We start from the raw sequence: 18,144 nt of genomic DNA on the forward strand, positions 1-18,144 counted from the left end.
AGAATGCTCCTGGCCCGAAATAGGGCAGGTTCTGATCCTTCCGGTCCGAACTGTACTGTCGGTCTCCTTGGTGTATCCTAAGGAGGGAGGTCGGTTCATTCCAGGATCGCAACATATCCACTTTGATCATCTGATCCTTCATATAGCGTACAGCTCTCTCTGCCACCCCGTTCGTATTGGTAGGGTACAGAGTATTGGGCCATTACACCCGCTTCCTCCAGTAGTTTCAGTCCTGCTCTCAGATACTGCTATTCGTCTCGATGGCACTGGTTCAGGTTTTGTCCCCCTTACCAGCGCACATTGTTCACAGGCCTTTCGGACTGTTGTTTCCGTCCACTTCCTTCTTGCACAGGGGGTCTACCCTGTGTTGTGCTTGTCTCGGTCCAGACTGGGTAGTTAGTTACTGTTATGTCTGGTATTAGCTCCGGCTAGTTAGCCCGCTGTAGACTCAGGCTTGGTAGCCTCTTGTAGATTCAGGCTATGTAGCCTCTTGTAGACTCAGCTCCTGCTGATAACACCAGCCTGTATGATTACGCTGGTTCCACTTCCGTCACAGTAGCAGGACTTATTCAGGACTTATTCTGACTTTAAGTAAACATTAAGTTACTTCTAGTTCAGGTGACCTGTTACCTGTACATTATGTTACCCTTTGGTCGTGAGTAAACGCTAATGTAATCACAAAAATAGAGCTTTCTATTGAAGTGTGATATTCCCGAGTAGAGCTTTCCACTCGAGTGTGCCTTTTATTTTAGGTTTCTAGTCGCGTGTAGAGCTTTCTACTGTAGAGCTTTCTACTTAGGTTTCGACTGTAAGTAAACATTACGTTACCCTTTAGTCGTGAGTAAACGCTACTTCAAGCTGTTACTTATCAACCCTCTCTTGTTCCTGATAGATTTTTTTACCAATTCACTTTTAGGCTGTCTGCTGCGCTCTGCAGACCATCTACGTCACCATTGTTCCAGATCTCGAACATTAGGAAGAGTCTTGGTTGGAGAGGTTCTGCCGATAAGATCAATCTTGAGTAAGGTTGACTCAAATCTGTAACTAATCCAGAGGCACCTGACAGCAGTTATTCCAGTTAATATTCTTTCGGCTGTTAATACCTATTCAATTAGTATACAGCCCAACTCACTTGAACTCATGTTCTAAGCCCCGGAACCTCCAATCCGTTTTGACAGACCTATAAACCAGTGACTTGGCCGCCCCAGCACTACAGCGTCCTGTTATGCTGAAGCTTCCGAGCCCCCACAAATCTGATAGGCCCATCGGATACAGAGACCCTGATGCTCGCTCTGTCCCCCCACGTCAAGGTGCTAAGCTTGATGAGAGTTTGCAGAGTCTAAATTTTTTATCCATAGGCGCTGGTGAGTGTACATCTCATGCAGCTGATATGGTTGGTAGGGTGCTAACCTACCAAATGGTTGCTGTCAGGAAATCCCTTCTGAATGAAATAGATTACAAATTCACTTTACTTTACTCTGGGTCTAGAGCAAGGACGGACATCTTTACATATTATACTTAAAATATATACACAATGCATGTAGTATTCTATGTCATGTTTCTTCCTAAATGACAATAACACTATATATTATTCCTCTTGATAGATGAGCGGTATGTCAAGTGCAGTTTGCACTTGCTTGAGTGTCATGTGTCAGGGCCCCAGAAGGTAATTTCTCCCTTTGTTGCCCTCATCTCTGCTTGCTGCTCTGGGGTTAGTTTCTCCCCCATGTTTTTCCCGTCAGTCTCCTGTGTTTTGAGTGCAATAGCATTCAGTAGGGGCCTCTCCTGGGGATCTATATTGATGGTTAATAGATTCTCTGTCACTCTGCCTTCTTCCCATGCTCGAGTGTCATGTGTCATGTCCCCAGGAGGTAAGGATTCTAGTATTTCTCCTTCCGGGATTTGGATTCCTCCCTTCTTGCCCTCGTCTCTGCTTGCTGTTCTGGGGTTAATGCCCCCCAGTCGTCTGCAGAGAGGTATTCGATGCCGGAAGGATCCTTTTTCCTTGTTCTCTCCTTGGTTGTTTTCGGGGGAAACTCCTGGGAGGCCCCCCTTTTGTCAGATAGCATTTTGACTTGGTCATACAGCATACATTCGATACTTAACTGGTCTTGTGACCATGCTGCGCATCGGGCTGCCAGTAGGTTACCCCCTGGGACTCCTCTGAATAGTTTTTCATGCAGTAAGCATGATCCTTGCATAGGTGTTCCATTCATGACTGATTCGGCTGCAACATTGAGAGACATGCTCCCGTCTCGCACCTGTGGGATTAGTTTCTCCACCATGTTATCCCCTGGATCTTGACCGGGGGTCCTTACTTCTCTTTCCATCCGTTGCGCCATTGAGGCCCTTTCGGGGATCTCTAGTCCTTTGAGATGTCTCAACATGCGAGCTAGCGTCTCTTGTGCTTGCATCTCCTGAGCGAGCATCTGCTGCGCCAGTTTCTCATGAGCTAGCATCTGCTGCGCCAGTTTCTTCTGAGCTACCCGTGCCAACTTCTCCTGAGCTAGCATCTGCCGCGCCAGCCTCTCCTGAGTTAGCGTCTGCTGCGCCAGCATCTGTTGTACTAGCATCTCCTGGGCTAGCTTCTCTTGTGCTAGCTTCTCCTGAGCTAGCGTTGGGTGCGCCAGCTCCTCCTGAGCTAGCATCTCCTGTGCGAGCTTCTCTTGTGCTAGCTTCTCTTGTGCTAGCTTCTCTTGTGCTAGCTTCTCCTGAACTAGCATCACTTGTGCTAGTATCTGCTGCGCTAGCGTTGGTTGTGCCATCTCCTCCTGAGCTAGCATCTCCTGGGCTAGCTTCTCTTGTGCTAGCTCCTCCTGAGCTAGCGTCTGCTGTTCACTTCAGCTATGTAGCCTGATGTTAACTCGGGCTCCGGCTAGGTAGCCTTCAGATAGCACTCGATTCCCTTTTGGCTAGTTAGCCTGCGTTCCTGTAGACTAGGTCTATGTAGCCTCGTGTAGCCTCGGGCTAGGTAGCTTCACCTAGTTAGCACCAGCTCGGTAGCCGATGGTGAGCTAGTTAGCTCTCGTCTGGCTAGGGCCAGTTCCACTTAGACCCTTTGAACCTCCCTTACGGGCGCAGTTCCAGGCTAGGTCCCTTTCCACCCCTAGGCTTTACCATCCAGACTCCTCTGGACCGACAAGCCTTAGCTTTCTGCTTCCCGGCATTTTCTTTTCAAAAACACAGATCACAGAAACACTACTCGCTTACTAACTCATTCGGTTTCAGCTTATAGTGGCCTGACTGTACATTGAGCCGAGCGCGGCGGCCATTCCCATGGTCTTACTGCCATATGCGATCCGACCGGCAGGTGACCCAGTCGATAGCGATCCTAGACCCCGTAGTGGTTGTTAGCCACCCAGGTAAGAACCGACGGTCTGATCCCCACTCCACTTTGCTTTGGGTATGGAAACTTTGACCGTTTTCACCCGCCTTGCCTGTTCACAGAGGTGCCCGTGCACTTCTGCTAGGTGTGGACTGTCATCCACGTACCACGTGTTGCCCCCACACTTATGTGCGACACACACGCCGACTAGACGGTACCACGGTGGTATGTTGATTCATACCTCATCAGACACGGGGGCCATTCAGTAACTCCCCAGCACTATATAACATATTTTAACGTGCCCTCGGGACTTCGCAGTCCCACCGCCGCCTGTTGGAAGCTAAGGTTCGGGGCGCCTACCCCCTCCCTAACTTCCTGTTAGCACTGGCTTGTTAGCCTGTTGGGAGCTAGTTAGCTCTTGGCTAGTTAGACATCAATTCACTCTTGGCTTGTTAGCCTGTTGAGAGCTAGTTAGCTCTTGGCTAGTTAACCATCAATCAGCTCCTGGCTTTGTTAGCCTGTGGTTGGCTAGTTAGCCATCAATTCACTCTTGGCTTGTTAGCCTGTTGAGAGCTAGTTAGCTCTTGGCTAGTTAGCCATCAATCAGCTCCTGGCTTTGTTAGCCTGTGGTTGGCTAGTTAGCCATCAATTCACTCTTGGCTTGTTAGCCTGTTGAGAGCTAGTTAGCTCTTGGCTAGTTAGCCATCAATCAGCTTGTGGCTAGTTAGCCTGCATTCCAGTGAGCGCCGTTTTAGCTAGCTCACGTAGCTCCAGGCCAGGTAGCCACCCAGTTAGCATTCAGTTAGCTTGTGGCTAGTCAGCCTGCATTCCAGTGAGCGCCGTTTTAGCTAGCTCACGTAGCTCCAGGCCAGGTAGCCACCCAGTTAGCATTCAGTTAGCTTGTGGCTAGTCAGCCTGCATTCCAGTGAGCGCCGTTTTAGCTAGCTCACGTAGCTCCAGGCCAGGTAGCCACCCAGTTAGCATTCAGTTAGCCTGTGGCTAGTCAGCCTGCATTCCAGTGAGCGCCGTTTTAGCTGCTCACGTAGCTCCAGGCCAGGTAGCCACCCAGTTAGCATTCAGTTAGCTTGTGGCTAGTCAGCCTGCATTCCAGTGAGCGCCGTTTTAGCTAGCTCACGTAGCTCCAGGCCAGGTAGCCACCCAGCTAGCATTCAGTTAGCTTGTGGCTAGTCAGCCTGCATTCCAGTGAGCGCCGTTTTAGCTAGCTCACGTAGCTCCAGGCCAGGTAGCCACCCAGTTAGCATTCAGTTAGCCTGTGGCTAGTCAGCCTGCATTCCAGTGAGCGCCGTTTTAGCTGCTCACGTAGCTCCAGGCCAGGTAGCCACCCAGTTAGCATTCAGTTAGCTTGTGGCTAGTCAGCCTGCATTCCAGTGAGCGCCGTTTTAGCTGCTCACGTAGCTCCAGGCCAGGTAGCCACCCAGTTAGCATTCAGTTAGCTTGTGGCTAGTCAGCCTGCATTCCAGTGAGCGCCGTTTTAGCTAGCTCACGTAGCTCCAGGCCAGGTAGCCACCCAGTTAGCATTCAGTTAGCTTGTGGCTAGTCAGCCTGCATTCCTGTGGGCAAAGCATGAAATTATGTTGCACTTGTAACTCCCCCCAGAGCCTTCTAGTGAAGCGTGATTTTTTTCTTCGGCCGTTAGCACCTATTCAGTTAGTATAAATGCCCACCCAGGGACGCCATGATAAATGCCCGTGCAAAGCCTCGGTCAGATTGATAACCCAATAACTCATTGGTCCGCATCTCAACATCAAGCAGCGTCCTGCGATGTCTGTGATATCCAGGACTCAATGCGTCCACAAACTGCAGGGGTTAAACCCGACCGACAGACCTGACACATGCACCACTCCGTCCTCCCCAGTCACCGGCCTTAGGTCGAGTGATTGGAGTTGCGGAGTATATTTATTTTATTTGCACTGGGAAGGACTTTTTTTATTCAGATGAGGTCCATTTCCCTTATCCGGTTACACGTATTATCACTGTATGGCTTTACTTGATAATCATATTATACAGAACCCACCTTTAATCTATATACATATATATATTTCTCTCCTTAGGTCTCCGTCTGGATAAAGCCACACTTCTAAAGTTTTTACATCATAAATCAGGAACATTACGGGACCGCGTGGTTGCCGACTGGTTAAAGGGTCACTTCTAAAGTTTTTACATCATAAATCAGGAAGCAATGGGTAAAGTTACAATGCAAAAAACATTTCAATGCTTACCCGTCGTCTTTCAGTTAGAAGAATGGAAGCAAAAAGGTGTGTTCCAAAAGAAGGGTGTTTTATTTTTTAAAAGTACAAGATTACATTAAAGGCACAGTTTCATGTTTATAAGTACAAAGATTTCTGCTCACAATATATCAGAATTCAGTCATCTCCATGGAATCTCTCAAAAAACTCTGGCTCTCGAAGGAGCAACAGTCATTTTTATATTGATCCTGTATTATATTTCGATTGGTCTAAAAACAGTGATGTCACAGGGATGTCATTTAACTAGCCAACCAACATACAATACGCAGTAAGGATGGACTCCCTGCCTTCTTTTACTTGCGTCAGTTACCTGGTTTTTTTTAAGTATGAGAAAGTCCCTCCATTTTTCATCTCTTATTCAGAACAAACAAAGGGTTAATCTGGCCACCAGGCAGTACCAGGCAGTACCAGGCGAGGCCATCCATGAGAATTCTTATCAAGACTCCTTAGAGTTTATAGCAGAGAATCTTCAGAGATGCCCTCCTCCAGAAAACACAGTTTACACAATATATAGTATTATTCTCTACTGACAGTTAATTTTAAGCATGACATTATGAAACATATAATTAATGCAGCAGAAATGTATACACCTCTTACACCAACATTTCTGACTGTAAACATTTAACATTTAATTGTTATATAGTTTTAAGATTCTCTCTATCGTTTCAAGACTCTGTATAAGTTTATAACACAGGTGGCGCTTGTTGATTTGTGGCACACATAACGTGTGTCTCCTCTACTCTAAACCTTCACAACCTCCGCCTTTATCTCCCTGGGGCCCCCTCGCTTGCCATGTTATCAGCAAAAAGCAGGCGGACCAGTAAGTAACAGGTAGTAAGAGATGCAGGCAGGCTAGGCCCTCTGTGCTCTCATGGCATGCTCTCAGAGGCAGAGGCCTCCCCCCCCATCTTTCCGTTATCCCCTGCACAAACAGAACAGGCAATTCATTCTTAAGCTGAAGAGGTTAGATTCACACAATCACTGTCTTCCAACCAGAGTTTAGTTTTAAAGTAAATAAAGAATATACAGGTCATATACATAGCTCCAATCCTATATAATAAAGATATGTTTAAACCTTTTACATCCCACAATTGACAGACAGAACAGGATGTCATTTAACCAGTGTCATTATTTGGCTGTGACACTTTACAGTTATAATATGTTCCTCTCTGTTAGGTAGTTATGATATGTTCCTCTCTGTTAGGTAGTTATGATATGTTCCTCTCTGTTCGGTAGTTATGATATGTTCCTCTCTGTTAGGTAGTTATGATATGTTTCTCTCTGTTAGGTAGTTATGATATGTTCCTCTCTGTTAGGTAGTTATGATATGTTCCTCTCTGTTAGGTAGTTATGATATGTTCCTCTGAGCTCTGTTAGGTAGTTATGATATGTTCCTCTCTGTTAGGTAGTTATGATATGTTCCTCTCTGTTATGTAGTTATGATATGTTCCTCTGAGCTCTGTTAGGTAGTTATGATATGTCCCTCTCTGTTAGGTAGTTATGATATGTTCCTCTGAGCTCTGTTAGGTAGTTAGGATATGTTCCTCTCTGTTAGGTAGTTATGATATGTTCCTCTCTGTTAGGTAGTTATGATATGTTCCACTGAGCTCTGTTAGGTAGTTATGATATGTTCCACTGAACTCTGTTAGGTAGTTATGATATGTTCCTCTCTGTTAGGTAGTTATGATATGTTCCTCTCTGTTAGGTAGTTATGATATGTTCCTCTCTGTTAGGTAGTTATGATATGTTCCTCTGAGCTCTGTTAGGTAGTTATGATATGTTCCTCTCTGTTAGGTAGTTATGATATGTTCCTCTCTGTTAGGTAGTTATGATATGTTCCTCTCTGTTAGGTAGTTATGATATGTTCCTCTCAGCTCTGTTAGGTAGTTATGATATGTTCCTCTCTGTTAGGTAGTTATGATATGTTCCTCTCTGTTAGGTAGTTATGATATGTTCCTCTCTATTAGGTAGTTATGATATGTTCCTCTCTGTTAGGTAGTTATGATATGTTCCTCTCTGTTAGGTAGTTATGATATGTTCCTCTGAGCTCTGTTAGGTAGTTATGATATGTTCCTCTCTGTTAGGTAGTTATGATATGTTCCTCTCTGTTATGTAGTTATGATATGTTCCTCTCTGTTAGGTAGTTATGATATGTTCCACTGAGCTCTGTTAGGTAGTTATGATATGTTCCTCTCTGTTAGGTAGTTATGATATGTTCCTCTCTGTTAGGTAGTTATGATATGTTCCTCTCTGTTAGGTAGTTATGATATGTTCCTCTCTGTTAGGTAGTTATGATATGTTCCTCTCTGTTAGGTAGTTATGATATGTTCCTCTCTGTTAGGTAGTTATGATATGTTCCACTGAGCTCTGTTAGGTAGTTATGATATGTTCCTCTCTGTTAGGTAGTTATGATATGTTCCTCTGAGCTCTGTTAGGTAGTTATGATATGTTCCTCTCTGTTAGGTAGTTATGATATGTTCCTCTGAGCTCTGTTAGGTAGTTATGATATGTTCATCTCTGTTAGGTAGTTATGATATGTTCCTCTCTGTTAGGTAGTTATGATATGTTCCTCTCTGTTAGGTAGTTATGATATGTTCCACTCAGCTCTGTTAGGTAGTTATGATATGTTCCTCTCTGTTAGGTAGTTATGATATGTTCCTCTCTGTTAGGTAGTTATGATATGTTCCACTGAGCTCTGTTAGGTAGTTATGATATGTCCTCTCTGTTAGGTAGTTATGATATGTTCCTCTCTGTTAGGTAGTTATGATATGTTGCTCTCTGTTAGGTATTTATGATATGTTCCTCTCTGTTAGGTAGTTATGATATGTTCCTCTCTGTTAGGTAGTTATGATATGTTCCTCTCTGTTAGGTAGTTATGATATGTTCCTCTCTGTTAGGTAGTTATGATATGTTCCACTCTGTTAGGTAGTTATGATATGTTCCTCTGAGCTATGTTAGGTAGTTATGATATGTCCCTCTCTGTTAGGTAGTTATGATATGTTCCTCTCTGTTAGGTAGTTATGATATGTTCCACTGAGCTCTGTTAGGTAGTTATGATATGTTCCTCTCTGTTAGGTAGTTATGATATGTTCCTCTCTGTTAGGTAGTTATGATATGTTCCACTCTGTTAGGTAGGTATGATATGTTCCACTGAGCTCTGTTAGGTAGTTATGATATGTTCCTCTCTGTTAGGTAGTTATGATATGTTCCTCTCTGTTAGGTAGTTATGATATGTTCCTCTCTGTTAGGTAGTTATGATATGTTCCTCTCTGTTAGGTAGTTATGATATGTTCCTCTGAGCTCTGTTAGGTAGTTATGATATGTTCCTCTCTGTTAGGTAGTTATGATATGTTCCTCTCTGTTAGGTAGTTATGATATGTTCCACTCTGTTAGGTAGGTATGATATGTTCCACTGAGCTCTGTTAGGTAGTTATGATATGTTCCTCTCTGTTAGGTAGTTATGATATGTTCCTCTCTGTTAGGTAGTTATGATATGTTCCTCTCTGTTAGGTAGTTATGATATGTTCCTCTCTGTTAGGTAGTTATGATATGTTCCTCTCTGTTAGGTAGTTATGATATGTTCCTCTCTGTTAGGTAGTTATGATATGTTCCTCTCTGTTAGGTAGTTATGATATGTTCCTCTCTGTTAGGTAGTTATGATATGTTCCTCTGAGCTCTGTTAGGTAGTTATGATATGTTCCTCTCTGTTAGGTAGTTATGATATGTTTCTCTCTGTTAGGTAGTTATGATATGTTCCTCTCTGTTAGGTAGTTATGATATGTTCCTCTCTGTTAGGTAGTTATGATATGTTCCTCTCTGTTAGGTAGTTATGATATGTTCCTCTCTGTTAGGTAGTTATGATATGTTCCACTGAGCTATGTTAGGTAGTTATGATATGTTCCTCTCTGTTAGGTAGTTATGATATGTTCCTCTCTGTTAGGTAGTTATGATATGTTCCTCTCTGTTAGGTAGTTATGATATGTTCCTCTCTGTTAGGTAGTTATGATAGGTTCCTCTCTGTTAGGTAGTTATGATATGTTCCTCTGAGCTCTGTTAGGTAGTTATGATATGTTCCTCTGAGCTCTGTTAGGTAGTTATGATATGTTCCTCTCTGTTAGGTAGTTATGATATGTTCCTCTGAGCTCTGTTAGGTAGTTATGATATGTTCCTCTGAGCTCTGTTAGGTAGTTATGATATGTTCCTCTCTGTTAGGTAGTTATGATATGTTCCTCTCTGTTAGGTAGTTATGATATGTTCCTCTCTGTTAGGTGGTTATGATATGTTCCTCTCTGTTAGGTAGTTATGATATGTTCGTCTCTGTTAGGTAGTTATGATATGTTCCTCTCTGTTAGGTAGTTATGATATGTTCCTCTCTGTTAGGTAGTTATGATATGTTCCTCTGAGCTCTGTTAGGTAGTTATGATATGTTCCTCTGAGCTCTGTTAGGTAGTTATGATATGTTCCTCTGAGCTCTGTTAGGTAGTTATGATATGTTCCTCTCTGTTAGGTAGTTATGATATGTTCCTCTCTGTTAGGTAGTTATGATATGTTCCTCTCTGTTAGGTAGTTATGATATGTCCCTCTCTGTTAGGTAGTTATGATATGTTCCTCTCTGTTAGGTAGTTATGATATGTTCCTCTCTGTTAGGTAGTTATGATATGTTCCTCTGAGCTCTGTTAGGTAGTTATGATATGTTCCTCTGAGCTCTGTTAGGTAGTTATGATATGTTCCTCTGAGCTCTGTTAGGTAGTTATGATATGTTCCTCTCTGTTAGGTAGTTATGATATGTTCCTCTCTGTTAGGTAGTTATGATATGTTCCTCTCTGTTAGGTAGTTATGATATGTTCCTCTCTGTTAGGTAGTTATGATATGTCCCTCTCTGTTAGGTAGTTATGATATGTTCCTCTCTGTTAGGTAGTTATGATATGTTGTTCTGCTCCTGTAGTTATGATATGTTGTTCTGCTCCTGTAGTTATGATATGTTGTTCTGCTCCTGTAGTTATGATATGTTGTTCTGCTCCTGTAGTTATGATATGTTGTTCTGCTCCTGTTCTGCTCCTGTAGTTATGATATGTTGTTCTGCTCCTGTAGTTATGACATGTTGTTCTGCTCCTGTAGTTATGACATGTTGTTCTGCTCCTGTAGTTATGATATGTTGTTCTGCTCCTGTAGTTATGATATGTTGTTCTGCTCCTGTAGTTATGATATGTTGTTCTGCTCCTGTAGTTATGAGATGTTGTTCTGCTCCTGTAGGCTCCGGGTGGAACATTCCACTGATTTTGAGATCGAGTCTCGGATCGATCTTGGCATCAATCCCAAACTCTGTGAGTACTTTCTTGTTACGATTAGGCACGTTACTAGTTACTAGTGGACAGAGAAGAACTGCACACCTGACACCAATCAGGAGGCAATCAAGCCCACACACAGGCCATTGGTTGACAGCTGTCCCTCACAGAAAGACGAAATAAAGCCAAAGCACCTATAGAATAAACTAAAATAAAACCCACATAAGCTGTGATCCATCACAGTTAGTCATTAGTTACCAGAGCCTTGATCAACGAAGTATGTTCTACAGTTAGTCATTAGTTACCAGAGCCTTGATCAACCAAGTATGTTCTACAGTTAGTCATTAGTTACCAGAGCCTTGATCAACCAAATACGTTCTACAGTTAGTCATTAGTTACCAGCGCCTTGATCAACCAAGTACGTTCTACAGTTAGTCATTAGTTACCAGAGCCTTGATCAACCAAATACGTTCTACAGTTAGTCATTAGTTACCAGAGCCTTGATCAACCAAGTACGTTCTACAGTTAGTCATTAGTTACCAGAGCCTTGATCAACGAAGTACGTTCTACAGTTAGTCATTAGTTACCAGCGCCTTGATCAACCAAGTACATTCTACAGTTAGTCATTAGTTACCAGCGCCTTGATCAACCAAATACCTTCTACAGTTAGTCATTAGTTAACAGCGCCTTGATCAACCAAATACGTTCTACAGTTAGTCATTAGTTAACAGCGCCTTGATCAACCAAGTACTTTCTACAGTTAGTCATTAGTTACCAGCGCCTTGATCAACCAAATACATTCTACAGTTAGTCATTAGTTAACAGCGCCTTGATCAACCAAGTACGTTCTACAGTTAGTCATTAGTTACCAGAGCCTTGATCAACGAAATACGTTCTACAGTTAGTCATTAGTTAATAGCGCCTTGATCAACCAAATACATTCTACAGTTAGTCATTAGTTAACAGCGCTTTGATCAACCAAATACTATCATTCATTACACTACTTCCTACTGTTACGTAGTTTGCATTATGGTGGAAATGAAGAGTTTAGGACAGGGGTGGCCAACCAGTCAGAGACTAAGAGCCACAAAAAAATGACTGTGGTACCACAAAGAGCCACACCATATACCAGCGTTTCTCAACCTTTTTTTTCAGTCACGGCACCCTTCATGTGTTTATAGGTCTCACCCTCTGGCCTCTGAAGTTGCTAATGTCTTTTTTATTTGGGCCTCACAGGGTTAAAAGTACCCTGTGAGACCCACGGTTGCAAAATTACAAAATCACTTTTAGCCATTTAAAAAAATAATGTTTATTTAAAAAATGTTAAAGGGGAACTATTTTACTATTTCTTTCACTATTTGGGCACTTTTACACAATTCCTGTGAGTCTATGGAACACCTAGGTTTAAAAAAAAAAAAAATGCATTGTTTTGTATTTCTAATCAAGTACTAAAAACCGCATTTTTCTACCTCAAGATCTTAAGCCGTTTTGAGGCTGGGCTCCAACCACTGTGTGGCCTGGTGCCAACTGCCACATCAACTGCCACATTATTATGCAGCTGAGAAATCTCTGACATCACAGATATGCACATTTTCAGATGACTCAGTTCAGTGAGGGTGAATATTGTGAGGAGAATTGGAAGAATTCGCCAATATGAGAATTAGAGATATATCCTATTAATATAAGTCCACATAGCTAAGAAACAATGGTAAACACTGAAAAAAGCCATTTATAAGATAGTTCCCCTTTAAGCACATGTATAGTCAATTGGTCCTGTTGTTCAGCCTCACAATGCTATTTGATAGTAAATGTGTTTATATGTCCCACCCTCTGGCCTCTGAAGTTGCTAATTTCTTTTTAATTTGGGCCTCACAGGGTTAACCTCTTAAGCCCGAGATATACAGTAAAAGTGTATATTTTCAGCATTATGTTTGTTTACCAATTATTTTAACTGTTATTAGTGAAATATAAGATTATAGAAATCTCAGGGCATTGAGTCGGAAACCGGCACATATTGACAGGAGGAAGTGGCACAGCCAAAAGTGAGTGTAGTCTTTTGAAGGAAGAGACTCAGGGCTTTCAAATTTCGAAAAACTACCCTACCCAGCTCACACCAGCCCCTGTCAATCATCTGACTTCTGGATTTACTTTTTAATTTCTCTTATTTTTTGGGATTATCTCCCACAAACCTGAACGTTATTGCCATAAAACAGAACGCAGTTAGTTTCTCTACCTTTCTGTGAACGTCTTGCAAAAAACGGTGTTGCAATATGATGAAGAATGGTGGAGAAATTTACATTATAAAAAAGATGGCAGAATTCAGTACTGTATCTACAAAACCTTCTGTTTAATCATCTTCCCTTTATTCATTTGCTTAGATTTTTCAGGTCTGGTCAATTTTAGCATGGTGTTATTTACAGTCAAATATAATTTTTTTTTTTAAATAGAATTGATATTCTCCTTTGGTTCATTACAATTTACTCAAGCCTAGTAACAGACACACTATTTCTGACACTGATCCATACAGTATATGTCCCTAGATTCAGATACCAAGAACATGCAAATGGACCATTTAAAAAAATTGTAAATGTTTATTCTACGTCCTTATGGAATGAGTGACATAAAAAAAAAGTAAAAAAAAAAAAAAAAAAAAAAAAAAAATTATGGATGGAAGAGCCGCACATTGACGGGCAAAGAGCCGCATGCGGCTCGCGAGCCGCGGGTTGGCCACCCCTGGTTTAGGAGGAGGTTGTTTGTTTGACACCAGTAAGACCTGCCCTTTAAAGATTCTCTCTCTCTCTCTCTCTCTCTCTCTCTCTCTCTCTCTCTCTCTCTCTCTCTCTCTCTCTCTCTCTCTCTCTCTCTCTCTCTCTCTCTCTCTCTCTCTCTCTCTCTCTCTCTCTCTCTATCTCTCTCTCTCTCTCTCTGTCTCTTTCTCTATGTCTCCCTCTCTGCCTCTCTCTCTGTATCTCTCTCTCTGTCTCTCTCTGCTCCTCTGTCTCTATCTCTCTCTCCCTCTCCCCCCTCTCTCTCTCTCTCTCCCTCTCTCTGTCTCTCTCTCTGTCTCTCTCTCTCTCTCTCTCTCTCTCTCTCTCTCTCTCTCTCTCTCTCTCTCTCTCTCTCTCTCTCTCTCTCTCTCTCTCTCTCTCTCTCTCTCTCTCTCTCTCTCTCTCTCTCTGTATCCCTCTCTCTCTATCTGTATCTCTCTCTCTGCCTCTCTCTCTCTCCTCTCTCTCTCTCTCTCTCTCCCCCCCTCTCTCTCTCTCCCCCCCTCTCTCTCTCTCCCCCCCCCCTCTCAGACTGTGGTAGGGGTAAGGTGGCAGCAGACACGTCAGACTGTTACCTGGAGTTCCATCAGCTCCATCTCACGCTGCAGGGAGATCGTGAGTAAGTCCCAGAGAGACTCACCCTGGCAGAGATCACCCTCTTTAACGTTAGGTTATGACTATAACCAAGTTCTGTTAGTATAGCGACGCTCGGCATCACTCTCTGCACTGTCCTCGCACACGTGCACACGCACTGAATAAAGACCACAATGTACCTTTAATCCCAATATTTGTCTGACCACACCCCTATCAGCTTACCCATATAAGCAGGGGTGGGGCCACCCACTCGCCTCCTTCCCAAGATTTCACCACAAGGCGAGATCAAGGGCTGCAGCGGCGTCGGACGCCGAGCGTCGCTATACTAACAGAACTTGGTTATAGTCATAACCTAACGTTCTGTATCGTATAGCTCTCGCTCGGCGTCACTCTCTGCACAAGGGAGGTCGAGCGAGAGCCATCGGCCGACAAATACACCCCGCTGAAAGCCCCCCACAACCATCAGAACAGGGAGGGCCGAGCCCCCCCGACCCACCCTAATGGAGGGCACCCCCTCTATTGGGGGCTTCACGGGAGGGCGACGGACCCGACCGTGCGAAGAGGCACTCAAGCAACTCAACGCACAGGGTGAGCAGCCGTGGCTTGACCCCACGACTACACACACGCACAACCCGCATGCCACCCGGGAACGAACGGAGGAAACAACCTCGTTACTGCCCCCAGAATCACGGGGTCAAGGGCAAACCCAACCCCGTGGCAAGGCCGTAGCACCGGAGCGCGAAGGAAGACCCAGACCCACCAAAGGGACTGGACCCCCTGGAACGGGGGCCCGGAGAAGTCCATGATGCCAGCATCAAGACCCCACCAGGTGGGCACTTAGTGACCCCGCCCCCCACATCGCCAGCGTATTCGGACAAAGGCCCCTCAGCCGAGCGGGCCCTGTCCCCCCAATAGTACACCGCCTGGCACACTGACCCTGCAGAACAGGCAGTAAGCATGGCCGTAAGCACACAAAAAAGGTTAACCAACGGAAGCAGGCAGCGCACCAGGGAAAAAACCAGGCAACAGGCTATTAACCCTAGCCTGGAGACTGCGGACGAGACAGGCGCCAGAGGGGACAGCTGAACACAGCCGCCCCGGCGGAAGGAGCGTAAGCTGGCGGTGTTGCATGACCAAGCCTCCATTTAAAAAAAACCCACCCAGAGGGGTTGAGGCAGAGAAGGCTGACACGATTGGCAGACGTCATGAACGTGCAGGGGCACCCTCAAACGGTGAACCCGGGAGTTGACACTGCTCCAACACACCAGGGAATAAACCACCTTGGTGTTACCCAATGCGGTGGTTGTTCCTATAACCCCTCAAGAAAAAACTCCAAAACACACCTGCGGGTATACACCGGCTATACCACAGTACAAGTGTTTCAGTTTTTCAAAAAAGGGTTAACCCAGGCCTACGGGTCGACGAAACATTACTTCGGACCGGGCCCGGCGATACGGGAAGCACAGGGTTACCAGAGGAGGTCAAAGACCACCCCAACAGGCCCCTCTTCGCCATGCGTGAGAGAGGAGCGAAAAAGAATGGAGAACCAGCCCCTAAGCACACCGTACTTGGTATTCCCAGGCGGTCTCCCAACCAAGTACTAACCAGGACCAACCTGTGTAGCGGCCAAGATCTGACGAGATCGAGCGTGTACAGGTTGGCATGGCCGTAAGCCATTACGACAGTGCTGAGTAAAAAACGTACCCAACCAGGGTCTCCATAGTGCTTAACCCTGTGACACCCGGACCAACCTGGCATTTTTCCCCCTGAAAAAAGCCCAAGTCCCTCAGGGTACCAGAACAGCAGATCTGCATCCCCGGCGGACAACGGGTTCAACTGATCCGGACCAGCGTGACCAGAACCAGTCCCATGCCCTAACCACGCCGACATGCCTACTCCAGGAGAAGGGGCAGATATGCGTGTTGATCTTAAACATGAAAAGAAGGCGCCACCCAGACGTTCGGGCGAACCGCGCCCGGTGGCCCACCCCCAGGGCGTGAGACCCCTCTACATATGTTCAGATCCATTCCGTCATCATCCCCCAGACATGAACGAGAATCCGTCGATGACAAAAAACCAGGTCGTTGGATTTGGTCGTCGGAAGAGGAAAAACCTCCATCCCAGTTGCTTTATAAAAACGCCGTTTTAACCTCAAGCAACCAAGGCGTGCCAGTCAGTCGCCTGTTTACAGAACACCCCGAGCTAGCACTATACGTGCGTCGGGATACAACCTAATCAATGAACAGGCTATTTAGACCAGTCATTGAATCCCCAAGGCGCCATGGGGAACGACAAGAGGGGTGTGACACTTCCTAACTCCAACTCTTTTTAGTAGAAAAGAAGGAAGCACCAACAGTATGTATCCCAGTCTACACAGCCGGGGGTAAACATTTTTCACATTTTTACATCCCACCACCCTCCCATAGGAAGGAGACGGGAATCCCCAGAGAGACTTCCCACGCGAGCTGTACAGATTGAAATGAATATATTGCACCTTGAGCCATGTAAAAAATTGGATTTAGGGCTCTCCGGGGAGGAGGCACTGAACCCATACACACTCAATAATCGAATTGAATCGAATAAATACACAATAGAGTAGGACTCCTTCTAGAGGGTCCACTCACCTTGACAATCTGAGGAGGAGGCTCTGTACTCTGAAGAAGGCTCCCTCACATGGAAGGAGGAGTCCGAACTCACAGAAGGCCCGAATAGGAGCTTGGTGAGGAGGATCCCTGACCACCCCCCGAAACAGATCCATCACATGGACCTGAACAGCACACGTGACGTACTCTATGGCGGGGGAATTTCTGCGGTGCACACGCCCAATATTCCAGGCCGTGGGACCATGAAACTCCCTCCCCCCCCCCTCACCCCGTAACGTGCGGGACCGCAACGTGACAGGAACCTTGAAGGACAGGGGGTGTACCCCTGACCAACAGAAAAAAGGGGGAGAGGAAAGGTTACCAGTTTACCACTTTACGACCCCACACCCATGATACGATGTAATGACAAAAAGAGAGTATGACACAGTCATAGTCAGCTCTATGAAGCGTCTGACAGCTTCACACAGCGCATGAGCTAACCTGCTATCTGATTTTTACTAAGGAAAAAACACAGAATAGAGAGGGCTCTCTAAGAGCCCCGGTCCAAACTTACACATGTGCTTCTGTGGCCAGTCCAACCCAGTTGTAGGTCACATGACACACACAACCCATCATCACCTACAAAAAATGGCAAAAACACTCTACAGAGGAACGCCGTTTTTCATAATGAGAGAATACATAATTCTCGATTAGTATCGGCCACAGGTCTTGCTAAGCACACACGAAAGCGACCAAACAATCTTTTCTTTTAGGAAAATAAAGTTTCTCCAGCAGTCTTAGCACAACCTCAGCAATCAAGCTAAGGGTTACATCGCATCCCTACCACACAAAGACACAATGTAATGCAACAACATGTCTGATAGGAGGATGAAGAAGTCCCCAGGGAACCGGGGGGAAACACAATCCTCCTACTTTACCCTTAATACGGCCAGTTAAAACAGGAAAACCTGTTAATATGTGAACTCACTGTTCATTGTCATTACAGGCTGAGAAAAGAATATTCTTTACTCATTTGTCACTAAGCATAGCTTTATAGGTTAGTTAACCCCCTTAGTTGTGAGTACACGGTACATATAAACACACATGATGTTTCTCAACACAACAAACCAGATCATTTTCACATCTGAAACAACAACCCGATTTGCACGGAGAAGCTAAATACCTAGTGACAAGACAATTCACACACAACTCGCGTCGTATCCTAAATGTAGTGCAGTAACACTCGTTTTGGAAAACATCGCTATTTACAAAACATTTAGAAGGGAAAGCCAGAAGAAGTGTACAAGGTCTGGTCAGACCTGG

At 44.8% G+C, this 18,144-nt stretch overlaps 1 protein-coding gene across 1 annotated transcript in view; it reads left to right on the forward strand.

Annotated features, from left to right (window-relative positions):
• cetp (cholesteryl ester transfer protein, plasma) overlaps positions 1-18,144 on the forward strand; it is a gene marked incomplete at both ends in the record, with an annotated part of 106,561 nt that overhangs the window by 14,936 nt on the left and 73,481 nt on the right. The window contains 2 exons of the mRNA XM_084315517.1: positions 10,846-10,916; positions 14,177-14,264. Coding sequence (XP_084171643.1) covers positions 10,846-10,916; positions 14,177-14,264 — 159 coding nt within the window. The remainder of the gene's footprint in view (positions 1-10,845; positions 10,917-14,176; positions 14,265-18,144) is intronic.

Source organism: Notolepis coatsorum (assembly GCF_963971535.1).
Source record: "Notolepis coatsorum genome assembly, chromosome: 6".
NCBI lineage: Eukaryota > Metazoa > Chordata > Actinopteri > Aulopiformes > Paralepididae > Notolepis > Notolepis coatsorum.